This window comes from Elgaria multicarinata, chromosome 1 (genome assembly GCF_023053635.1).
Source record: "Elgaria multicarinata webbii isolate HBS135686 ecotype San Diego chromosome 1, rElgMul1.1.pri, whole genome shotgun sequence".
Taxonomy (NCBI): domain Eukaryota; kingdom Metazoa; phylum Chordata; class Lepidosauria; order Squamata; family Anguidae; genus Elgaria; species Elgaria multicarinata.
Window position 1 is genome coordinate 23,882,327 of NC_086171.1, and position 13,026 is coordinate 23,895,352.

The following is a 13,026-nucleotide window of genomic DNA, read 5'->3' on the forward strand; positions in this document are numbered from 1 at the left end:
GTTGAGGAAGTAGTAGCTCGAAATGGATGGTTTTTCTAGGTGAACCTTTCCTAATGTTGTGACACTGTTTCATAGGACAAATGTCTACCACAAACAAATTGGGTGCCTTTACGCGTACAATTTGGAAATGTAAAATATTAATTACTACGTGTGTTGCTCTTTTTTTAAAAAAGGTGGCTCTGTTTCTAATATGTATGCGATGAACTTGGCGAGATACAAGTACTTCCCTGACATAAAGGAAAGGGGGCTTTCTGGGATGCCACGTCTGGTTCTGTTTACATCAGAAGAGGTAATGAACCTTCTCCTTTGTAATTATTCGAACAATGTGTTTTACAAGAGGGAAGAGCCCAGCAAAATTGTTAAAGCATTAAAAGACATGTTGGTAATATAGAAAATCAAAGCTGGGACCCCAACTGCATCCCAGGGTCTGACTGGCTGTGTCTGTTCCTGAGACTGTGAGCCAGGGCTAACTTCAATTTGCAAGGTTTTTTTTTAAGTATACAGAGTCCTGTTGGATGTCTTTCCACCAGTTGTTCCTTTACTCTACTGTTCCAAACAGATGGAGCATCCAATACACTTACTGTATCTGGGCTCTTCAACAGCACCCTTCTTGCTCCATTCTCATATTGGTTAGTTACAACTCTGGGCAACTTTGAGAAGACGCTTCTTTTTTTCTGCCACCAGTCTCTCTCTTCCTTGACACATTCCTCTTGCTGGCAGTAGCTTCCCTATGGAATAGAGATATGCTGTTCTAAATGAAAGGAGAAATAGCACACACTCGTGCAGTTGAAAAAATAACGGCAATGACAGAATAAAAATTACTAGTTTTGTATTTGAAGAAGTTTTCTTTTCTCAATTGTTAGTTGTTACTGAATGAATAATGAAAATCCTAAAAACAAGACGACCTGTTTTTAAACATTTGTCAAGAGGGAACAACCCAATCCAGAAACAAATTGAAATACTTTGTTTAGGATTTGTGGTCTCATATGACTTAAATGGAGTGTTCTGCACTTTGATAATTGTATTTAAATGGAACTTTTAAAAACAATCATCATGGCATTTTTCATGGCATTTTTACTGTCTACTTCAACATCCCTAGTGAACAATGGGAGTGACCCTTTTCTTCTTTATAGTCAGTAAATTTGGGTGACCTTGGCCAGGTTCAGATGTAATAATGAACCAGGGTTTGTTGTTAAAAGGATGTGCCTGCACAATCCATGGGTTGCGCATGCCTCCTCCCCTCCTTCATGTATGTGAGACAGCCTTCCTCAACCCATTGCTCTCCAGATCTTTTTGACTACACCTCCCAGGATTCCTGTCCATTGGCCTTGGTGGCTGGGTCTGATCAAGTTAAAGTACGAAACATCTGGAGGGCACCAGCACAGGGGAGCCTGAGGAAAGCTTCCACTTTCAGTTTTGCACTAACCACAGTTCATCATGATGTCTAAACTGTGGTTGGTTAAACTAAAGGTGGATCATGCCATAGTTTTGAAACTTTAGTTGTACCTTCTTCTACATATATACGGCTCACAGCAAGAGCAATGATTCAGTGGCTTGCCTTTGTTTGCCACTTTGTCGTTTTTGCTGATCTATTATTTTCCCAGCCCAGAGAGGTTTGACATTTTCCCAGTAATTCAATGTCACACTCTTTTCAATTGAGTTTAATAGGTGACTGTTAGTGTGCTAATAAGGAGCTATTTTGTAAGAATCACTTGCAATTCAAATGAAACTCTGCTGCCAGGGTCCAAATCTCTAGTGAATGGAACGTTGCAGCTCTGCACACGTATTTCATTATTGATGTAATTCAATGTAACAGAAGATTAATTATCTACCTATGTAAGTTATTATTCACACAACAGTCTGAGTGAATGGATTCTAAAGGCTTTATGAATGTGTCATGTTAGAAAAGATTGGTTGATGATAGTGTATTCTGTGCACTTAGTTAAAAATTTGGGAAAGAAGACTTCCTTGTCAGAAAGGGGGAGCACCCTTTTGAGGTGATCCATTAAAAATGTGTGACAGGCTTGAATACCCTTAATATATTCAGGCCCACACATTAAAGTGCTGTAGATTTTTCATAATTATGTTCCTCTGTAACGGCATTTGTGTGAACTCTCTGGAAGAAAACTGAATTAATTAACCACCTGGTTTCACCTGCTGTATGCAAAGGAACAATTTAAGGCTTTTTTCATGGTTGTTGGCAAATACATTAATTTAACCCTTAAAGACATAAATAATTTTCTCTCGTTTCCTGTTCTTTCCCTATGAAGAAGAAGAATATTTATTATTCTGCTAAAATAATAAGTAAATCCTCATACACTTTTCTTGCCACATGCTGAATATGCAAGAGCTCTACTAAATCATGCAGAGCCTTTCAGGATTCACTGCAAAGTCGGAGATGAAATATATAAATGAATCAGAATACGTAAAATCATTGGGTGATTTCTCACACTACAATATTCATATTAAGATACAACCACCAGGGCCAATTCAGAAGATGTTATATTCTTCCAATCACAGGATCACTCCTGAAAGTGTCCCATTTTGTCTGTCTATGGAAATGTAATGTATGTATGCCTATGGTTTTCCCCCTACCAGCATGTGAATTCCAGGGCCAATCTAGAGATTGGTCTTATGTTGCTTGGCAATCTAAGGGCTCATCTACACCAAGCAGGATATTCCACTATGAAAGCAGGATGAAAGTGGTATATAAAAGGCAGGAGCCACACTACTGCTTTATAGTGGTACTGAAGTGCACTGACAACTGTTGGGGCCCACTGACAAATGTCAAACCCATCTACACCAACCAGGATATAACACTATGAAAGTGGTATGAAAGTGGTACATGGTATGTGTCAATGGGCCCCAGCCGTTGTCAGTGCACTTCAATACCGCTATAAAGTCATAGTGTGGCTCCTGCCTTTTATATACTGCTTTCATACTGCAATATCCTGTTTGGTGTAGATGAGCCCTAAGTGCATTATACATTCACAATTTATGCTTTTATGGGCATGCAAGCTTATGGATAAGAATACTATGTGGGGCATTTTTGATGTTACAATCCCAGCTCTTGTTTTGAAACCAAATGTCACTGGCAGGACTGGGGTAAAAATGCGTAAATAAATATAACTTAAGTCCCATTGATTTCAATAGGTCTACTCGAAATATGACTAAGTCTTAATCCATCTCAATGTAACATTTCCACTTGGAGGTGACATTTTTAGGAAGTCAGTTAATCACTGAACAGTGATTCAGTGAACAGACAATGGAGATTTTATATAGCTGTCACTGCTAGTAGCTGTTACCCAACATTTGTAGTCGATGGGTGAATTAATAAAGCCAATCATGGGCTGTTTTACCACCTGTTCCCCTACGGCAAATCTGATATTACTTATTTCATGTTTTTAATTTAGACCCCTATGAAAAATTAGTGATTAGAATATAAATTTTAGAATATAAGTTTAGAATAATAATAAGAGTTGTTGAAGGGCAATAGAAGAACAAATGTCAAATGTAGAAGCCACCATTACTAAAATCAAAGGAGTATTCTTGCTTTAACTTCTCCATGTTTCATTTTCTGTCTTTAATTTGATCTCTCCTTTTGGCAACAACTTAGAGCCTTGAAACCAAGGATGCACATTAAGACGCTAACTAGATTTAATGTTCAAAAGGTCAATACTTCCTCCTGCTGTTTTGAGACGGGAGGTTAATGTTCACCTGTTTTGGTATTTTCTGCCTGTAGTTGGGCTTGTGAACTTTCATTTGTGCCTAGAATTTGCAACTTGCTTTCCTTAACAAAACTCTTTAATGATATGCCCAATGTCAATTATTTGTTTAATTTACTCTTTCACATTTCTTGCATTTACTTAGTGTCATTACTCCGTGAAGAAGGCAGCATCTTTTTTGGGAATTGGGACACAAAATGTTTACTTCATCAAAAGTGATGAAAGGTAAGGGAACCCAAATCAAGGTCATGGTTTGATCCTTTTAAAATGCAGTAGTGCTGTAAGTGAGTAACATATTTGAACATAACTGAAAAGTTTTAAATCTGTGTCCCATAGAGGTAAGATGATACCTGAGGAACTGGAGAAACAAGTCCAGCGGGCCAGGAAAGAGGTGAGAGGGGAGAGAGAGTGAGAGAGCAAGAGAGTGTATGCGTGTCCTGTGAAAGGTGTACCTTTGTGCATTTGTGTGTGAAAGTGAATGGCAAAATGGTGAATGAGAGTTAAAGCAGGGCAGTTCATATATTACAAATGTTTTGCTAGGCATAGTCTGCTACAAATTGCTCAGAAATCTAGGCGATTAGATTTCTAAAATTTCCTTTTGTTATCGTTCATAATGAAAATGGGTAATGTGACCCCGAAGTATTTTAGAACATCTCTTTCATCTTCAATATTTTTTATTTCCAAACGCTCGAAATCGGCACTTCAAAATTACTCCGCATTGCAGTCTTAAACGATCCCTGTTGTAATCTCACTAAGATTAAGTCTATAACTACAGTCAAAATGAAAGAATTCCTCACCTTTAGGAGACCAGTAAACTGTTGAAAGTATACGCCTGATGAGTATAGCATTTTATCAGACATTTCAATCAATTTGAGCAGATAGAAGGAATGTGGGGTAGAATTAAAACAAAATTATTCATGAACAATAAATCAGCTCTTGTGTTCTGAACTAAACAACTATTGACAAACAGAACATTCTCTTCACCATCTAAGGGGATTGTTGATGATACAATCTTGTTTGATTTTAAATGAAAGTGTTTTGCAGTGGAAAAAATACTTGGCTATATTTTCTTTCCCTGCATATTAACCCCCCCATCTTTATTGAAATATGGATATGTTTATCTGTGTTTAATATGGTTTCATTTCCTTGAAATGAAAACTAAAAGCATTTGAAAGGCTTTCTTATCTCATTTCAGTGATTGTAAGTATCTTTGCTGAATTCCATTTTATAACTTTTCAGCCATATGCCTGTACAAATTGCAATGAAATCTGACATGATTGCCTATACATTTAGTCGGGAGAGGGTGGTTGTATTTTTTTCTGATTTGCTGAGCAGTGCTTCATGGATTACAGGAAAAGAGTGGTATCTGTATTTTCATGTTGTATAAACCAGCCTCCGCAAACCTGGTGCCATCCAGATGTGTTAGTATCCTCTAACTAACAGATGTGTTAGTATCCTCTAACTAACAGGTCTGGTTCAGGGATGCTGGCATTGTAGTCCAACACATCTGCAGGCTTCTACGTTGGGAGAGGCTAGTTTATACTATTTTTTGAAAGGAGATCTCTTGCTCCATATGCATGTGCCTTTGATTCTCAGCAAATCATAGTTTCAGTGGTAGATGTCTGTATACATTTCCTCTTCAAACATTATAGAAAAGACAAGGACATCAATGTACAAAAAGTGTTGCAATTTATCTTCTGTTTAGGCTGCAATAATATGCATACTTCCCTGGGAATAAGACCCACTGAGCAGAATAGTACTTCCTTCCCAGTAAATATGCCTAGGTAATTGGTTTCCTAAAAATGTAAATTTTATGAAAAAAATTCTGTTGGTTACTTTTATGTGCCAAATAAGGATTGATTTTTAAAAGTCCGGCCCTCCCCATAAAGAGGTAGTGCAATAAGAAATGAGTTGACACATTCTTTATATAACAGAAATGGAAGCTTTGGTTTTGAAACACAAACTGGATTTGAAAAGATGTTTACTTTGGTCCTGAGCTTTGAATGGTTGTTAGTTGGTTACCATTCTTTATTGTCAGTTTGGGTAGATTGCAACTGTGTTATCTTCATGATGGATTTTTTTTTGTCTGTATTGTCATAGGTTAGGGTTGCACCTTAAGACTGATAATCAAGTTCTGCATTAGCTGCAATGTGAACACAGAGCTCCCTCCACAAGAAGGGTTTCTCATTCACTTCAATGGAGTAATATTTTAATTTAGTTTATTTTATTTAATGCAGCCCGTCCCCATCCTGTGGCCTCTGATATTTTGGACTTCAGCTCCCATTAGCCCTAGTCAACATGGCTAATGATCAGGAATTCTGGTCATTGGTCCGAAATATCTGGAAGGCTGGACAAGGCTGATTTAAGATTTGTTTACCCCACCTTTCCCAAAATAGTCCCATAATGGCTTAAAATAAACACATAAAAATACAATAAAATATAACAAAACAACAGATAAAAGCAGTAGATAAAATGATTACATAAGCCTCTAAAGCCAGTGGATAGAAGACAAAATAGCTGAGACTCCAGTATTGTTAAAAGCCATTGTAGGTGGCTTCAAATTTGACTTCATCTGATACCTACATAATAACAATGATGAACATGCATTGGATTGCACTCTTAGGGCTTTAAAGATAAAACCCAGCAAACTGACAACCACTGAAGATCTTTTAATAATAATAAAATGTGGTTGTAGTGATTAGCACCAGATAATCTGTTCATTGTACCCTGTATCAGTTCAGTGGCCTAATCTACACCAAGCAGGATATTGCTTTATGAAAGTGGTATATAAAAGGCAGGAGCCACACCGAGCAGTATGTGGTATGTGTCATTGGCCCCCAACACTTTCAGTGCACTTCAATACCACTATAAAGGCTCCTGCCTTTTATATATCGCTTTCATAGTACAATATCCTGCTTGGTGTAGATTAGGCCTATATATACCTGGAGCTGACCCCTCCAATGAAGCCACCTTTTTCAAGAAGAAGTCACCGGATTGGAAAAAAAGTATGTTTTTATTTTAGATTGACACCCATAGAAGACATGAGATTAGATTTATCCAGCATGTGGAGAGAAGAAAGAAAAAAAATAGTGCATAAGATGCTATTTTTCTCACTTGATGCATGTCAATAATAGTGGAGCATTTAAAAATATTTTCCAGTGGAAATGTGTTTGACAATCATTTCAGCTAGCTCTAGTATTACATGGCAAAGTGAAAAACATTTTTTTAAATGTACTCTCCTATTCTCCCCACCACCACCAAAGTTAAGCTAAAAATCTATTAAAGTCACATCAAAGCAACAACAAAAGTCCAGTTTAGAGGGATTTATGAGGCCGTTCTACTGGTTGCAGAATACATAATTTTGTGTGTTTGTTTGGTATTTAAAGTTTGTAACTGGTAAGTCAGTTTAATCAATAGTTCCATGTAATGAAAACATGCAGCTGTTGCTTTGGGATCGAAATATTACTTTACTTAGTATTTTTGCTTCAGGCTTTACAGAAGAGAGAATCTCTTAAGTTATTTTGTTTTGAGAAGAATTTAGATGCAAGTATTATAGATGGGTATGTTGTTAACCCAATAGCTAACATATACAAACCTAAAAACTACTACTTTTTTGTAAAAAAAATGCTGGAAAATAGCTGCATGAAATGTCAGAGCAAAACCTCTCTTAATGTTTTTATTTTTTATTTTTAATTCATTTATTTTGATTTATATCCTGCCTTTCTTCACATGGAGCCCAGGACCACTGACAACCCATATAAAAACCATACAACGTATAAAAACTATTAAAACATCTCTAAAATTACAATACACAATTAAATACATTAAAACCATCACTAAATCACTAGAAAACAGAAAACACTTGCTTATATCCCCAAAGTTTGTACAAATACTTATGTCTATAACTGGCACCTGAATAACAACAACACAGGGGACAGCCAAATCTCTACCAGAAGGGCTTTCCATAGGTGGCTGCCATAGTTAAGATGCAATCCTGTGCATGTTTAAATACAAAGGATTTCTCCTTTAGTGTTATACCCTAGAAAACAGAATAACAGAATCCAACTTCCCATCCTAAATGTAGCATTTCAGCTGGAAAGCCATATCCAGCAGTTTGATGGTGGCTTTGGTAGATGTGTGATAAAAACCTTATATATGTTAGGGCTGTTCGAACATAATGGTGGCGTTTGGTGGCAATTTGTGGGTTAATTAACCCATTAATTGTGGGGATGTGCTCTCTGTGTGAGTTGCTTCTGTTTTCCAGGATTAATCTATGAATGTCTCTTTGTTACTATGACATCCGAACCCGGGGACTTGGAGTTGTTCTTGGGTTTAAATGACCCCAAGTTAGCCCATGGTTTATTCTTGGGTTAACTTGTGGTTCTTTAACCCACAAGCAACCCCAGCTGCCCCTGTTCGTAAGTCATGGTAACAACCCACGAATGTGCCACTTGTAGGTTGTTGAAGGAAACTGGAAGCGGCTCATGCATAGCACACATCTCTGCAATTCATGACTTAATTCATGAACAAACTGCTGCTGAATGCCGCTGTTACATCTGAACAAAGTCGTTGTCTTTGAGACAGATCAAAGAGCCTGCACACACAAGAAGTGGCATAATACAAAGCCCAATCTCCGTTTTCCAGCCACAGCTCCTATCGTTGCATCTGTGGCTGCTCCTGAACTCCAGTATTGGCACAGCTGGGTTATGGCAGGGTGTGGTCGAAATGGGGCCTTTCTACAGGTTTCATAATGTGACCATTTAGACCATAGCACTTAATTATTAATTGTCTACAATTCTTGCTTAGGACCAGGTCCTTGTGAAGTCAGGGCACGTCCAATTCCTGGAGAGCAATCAGCCTTATTCTGTGGTGGTTCGTCACCTGTCCCTGACCATCCACCAATGGGAGCAATTGGGGGACGAGCATCAGCTTTAAAGACTTCCTGTGGGATGTCTGCTTTTGGCACCTGCTTCCTGCCCCACCCCAAGCCTATTTTATATATTACTTGTGCTCATATTTTCTGCTGCTACATTTTAAGTGGCCGCGCAGGCATCCACTTTGTTTGCCATTCACATATGTTGGCAAATTCAGCTTTGCTCCTCTATACTTTTCTGGCAAGAAAAATAAGTACTAATTAGGTTACGCAGGCAAGATCCCCTGAGAGGGAAGGAATCTCTACCTTGCAAGGGTAGCATGCTAGCCGAACTAATTAGCCTCATCATCAACAGTACTGTTTTTATTAGCATTAGAGCGTCTTCTCACTCCGATGTCTGAAAATTTAATTGGAGAGGAATAAATACAGCTATTTCACGGAAAGGCATGGTTATTGCAAGATGGTAGTTGCAGCGTCTTACAAAGTTATGCTTCTCATATCATGAGCTCAGGTAAAATAGATGCTCGAGGCCAAACTACATGTTTAATTCAGTGCTGTTAGGGATGTTGCAAGTGAATACTTACGATGGTTCATTCCCAAGCAGGGCACAGCTTGGTCCACACCTCTCTATCCCTGTCCCCTGCCCTCTCCCCTAGCCTCCAAACATACTTGGGGCAGGAGAAGGGGGAGACAGGTGGGGATGAGGGAGCTTCACTATCCTGTCAAGGAGGGCATGGGGATTACATGATGCAAATCATGTCCATTTCTGCTAAGGTGCTATCCTCAGTGGAAATGGAAACCATTTGCATCACGTTCTCCCTACACATACTGGGACACCTAGTCCCGATGCCCTCCTTGGTGGGAATGAGATGTTCCCCTGAGAAGCTGGAGCCTCCCATCATTGTTGGCAAATTTTCATTCTCCTGCTTTAGAAATGTTTGGGAGTCTTGGGGGGTGGGGAAACTTGGTGAAAGAAGTAGTGGGCACTTCATAGAATCATAGAATAGTAGAGTTGGAAGGGGCCTATAAGGCCATCGGGTCCAACCCCCTGCTCAATGCAGGAATCCACCTAAAGCATACCTGACAGATGGTTGTCTAGTCACCTGCAACTGTTTTATGCTTGTTTGCTTGCTTGAAGTGCTCAAAGATGATTGGTCCTTTGTGCACTTGAAGTACATGCAAAGAATCAATCCCCTTTTAGGGATCAAAGGGATGCCCTTGCATCTGTAGTTATTGCATGTAGCTACTATGGCTTGGGGGCACTGATCAGGAAACATGATGGTCAATTAACCCTTTTCTCCCATGCTATGGTCCTAATAAAAATTACCCTTTCCTCATGAGGCAAATTGCAACTTGGGAGGGAGGATTTTTTGTTGGGACCACAGCAGTGGAGGAAACTGTTAAGACCCTTCACCACATTCTTTGGTCACAATCTAGGACAGGCCCATCGCAGTGGCTAGTTTTGGATAAACATACAATCACATTAAATGCAGCTATGTATTGAAAACAACATATAACTTGTCCTTTACAGGAGTATTCCTCCCTGATTGAGGTTTGACCAGAAACCCAATGCAAATCTTGGAGGGTTGGCCTTGCCATAAATTGGAGTGAGGCAACTTCCTCCATTTTTTTTTAAAAAAAAATACTCTTAAAAGACAGCAAATAATAATGGTCAGTTGTTCATTTGGCTATACTTTTCCACTACTTGGGAGGCTGGGTCTGTGTTCCTACTGCAGTTTGAATTTTCCACTTCAGGTGTTACAATGCTGTGGCCCTGGCATAATGGAATTCTTTCCAAGCAGAATTTAGAGAAAAAGATAATCAGTTTGCTTTCAGTAGCATATGTGTGAAGATCTCGGGACCAGACCCTATAATTCTGCGAAAGAGCATTGATAATTGACAGTCAATGTTTGACGTTCTGATACTTAAGTAATCCAGGTTTTTCAATGTGCTTCAGATACAGTACTTTTAAAGACTGGTTCTCTGTAGTTACCTGCTGAGAATGTAAAACGTAGATGATATTAGTCCTGTCCCAGATTCCCAGACGTTATTCTAGTTAAGTGTGTTACACTCACTGGAGAATCTGAACAGTGCGAACAAACTCTCTTTTGTTTTGGATCATTCTACAGGGTTCAGCACCATTTTTTGTCAGTGCTACAGCTGGCACCACAGTTTTGGGAGCGTTTGATCCTCTGGATGAAATAGCCAACATCTGTGAAAAACATGACCTTTGGCTGCATGTCGATGTAAGTTCATTTTAATAACATTTGTTCTTTGTTTCAGTTGTGTTTGTCTATCTTTTAGCTGATGGACTATTTTCACAAACTAGCACACTGAAAAGCGGCAGTTAATTTTACAAATTCAGGTAATGAGACTCTGGGAACTGGATTATATTTTATTTCTTTAATGTTGAATTTGTGCATTGTCTTCCTCTATGGAGTTCGGAGCATTTTTATTTTGATGTAGTATAGATTGAAAAATAGTTACTTTGGTTTCCCCATGGAAATAGGTGAGAAGTAGTTACTTTGGTTTCCCCAATGTGATGCACTTTAGCTAGTGCAGCACACTGGGTTTTCATTTTTTTGGACTAAGAACTTGTTTGCACAGTTAGAAATACTTGGGAATTTGTTGAAGGCTATGCTTACTTTGGCATTGATCAATGTTTTGTTTAATAATTCTGCCATGGTTATCTCCTGGATTCCTTAAGATTGGGGAACCTTTTTTTCCTACGAGGGCCGCATTCCCTTGGGGGCAATGTTTGGGGGCAATGTGTGTGCTGGTGAGGCCAGATGGCAGAAGAGTGAGACCAGAGTGGCAGAAGAACCATACTGACTATGGCATGGCCATAGTACCTTCCTCTCTTTTAAGAGAGAGGGAGGGAGGGAGGGAGGGAGGGAGAGAGAGAGAGAGAGAGAGAGAGAGAGAGAGAGAGAGAGAGAGATCTTTCTCATATACACAGAGTCAGAGCTCCCCACACTTACTGATTCAGACCCATTCATCCACATACCCCATTCACATCCATCCATCCACACACAACCCTATTCATGCCCATTCATGCATCCATACATACACACAGCCCATACATACACACAGACTCGGAGAGTCTGAATTTCGCCTTGGCTGAACTATTGATCATAGGCTAGTATGGTGGTGATTGATTGCCCTAGTATTTAGTGAGTATTGAATTATTTATACTGAAAATGAGGAATTACTCGATTTCTGTTGCTATGCCAATGGCAATATTCTTCAGCAATGTCCATGGGGATTCAGCAGTTCTGTTTGTTTAACATTTCAACGTTCTAAACTGACTCTTCGCAGAAATATATGACAAATGCGTGACTGAATAATATTAGAACTACCCTCAGTAGTATTCCTGAAGGATTTCACGAAAACCATTTTTGCAAACAAAAGTAAGGAGTGTTAACCTGAAATGATATTTTTACCATCTTGTTTCCATTGTATTTGGTAGATTTTGGTAGGGATTTTCTCTCTCTTCTTGACTATTGGTTATTGGAGACAAAATGTGGATCTGCTAATTCTTTGAAAGACTCTTTGTTTCTTTTTTGACGAAATCATTCCCAGAACCCTATTCATGCCCATTCATGCATCCATCCATACCCACAGCCCATTCATACCCATCCCATGTGCACACACACCACTCAAGCTACTAGAGCAAGGATGGAGAGATTGCTCTGTCTGTACTCATGCAACTTGCCTGGCCTCTGTGCTGAGGAGAGAAAAGAAGCATGCAGCAGGCTGCTGGTGGAGGAACAGGGTGATCTGTTCCTCCACCAGCAGCGCATTTGGCTTCTTTGTTAGATGACTTTTGAATGCACGGATCCAGCGGGATCCATCTTTTCATCACACTCTGCTTTTTCTGCCCAGGCGGGAAAGAAACCAATTCTTCCCTGCGTGGGCATGAATGTCTTTTCCACACTGCTCAGCTTATCCTCACCAATCAGCTGACTGATAGGAAACAGTTGAATAGCAGCAAAGAAGGCTCTGCAGAATTGCATCACAGGGCTGATTCTGTAGTCATATGCCCTCTTTCCTGCTGCTCAGCTGTTTCACACTGATCAGCTGAGCAATGTGGGGAGACTATTTTCATCAGGATCACACAAAGTAGGTTATAAAACATTAGGCTGCAGGAAGATGGTTGGTGAGCAGTGGAGGGAGACTGGTCCTGTGCACCCCATTCCTTCCCTTCACAGGCAATCGTTTTTTCAAAACTGACAGAGCCTAATAATTTATGATGACAGAAGCATGCAGTCATCTCATTCCTGAATATGCAGATATCTGGATATGGGCCAGTTTACTTTACTGCAGAGAAGAATCAGTATTGGTTTAAAATACAGCTGTCTCCGAAGGTTAGAAGTGGTTTAGTTTTCCTACTACTTTTCTCAGGTATTTTGAACGAACAATATTCTA

At 39.4% G+C, this 13,026-nt stretch overlaps 1 protein-coding gene across 1 annotated transcript in view; it reads left to right on the top strand.

Moving 5' to 3' along the window:
• GADL1 (glutamate decarboxylase like 1) overlaps positions 1–13,026 on the top strand; it is a 120,699-nt gene that overhangs the window by 36,275 nt on the left and 71,398 nt on the right. Inside the window, exons 6-9 of the mRNA XM_063125015.1 lie at positions 174–289; positions 3,871–3,950; positions 4,062–4,116; positions 10,728–10,844. Of these exons, the coding sequence (XP_062981085.1) occupies positions 174–289; positions 3,871–3,950; positions 4,062–4,116; positions 10,728–10,844 (368 nt within the window). The remainder of the gene's footprint in view (positions 1–173; positions 290–3,870; positions 3,951–4,061; positions 4,117–10,727; positions 10,845–13,026) is intronic.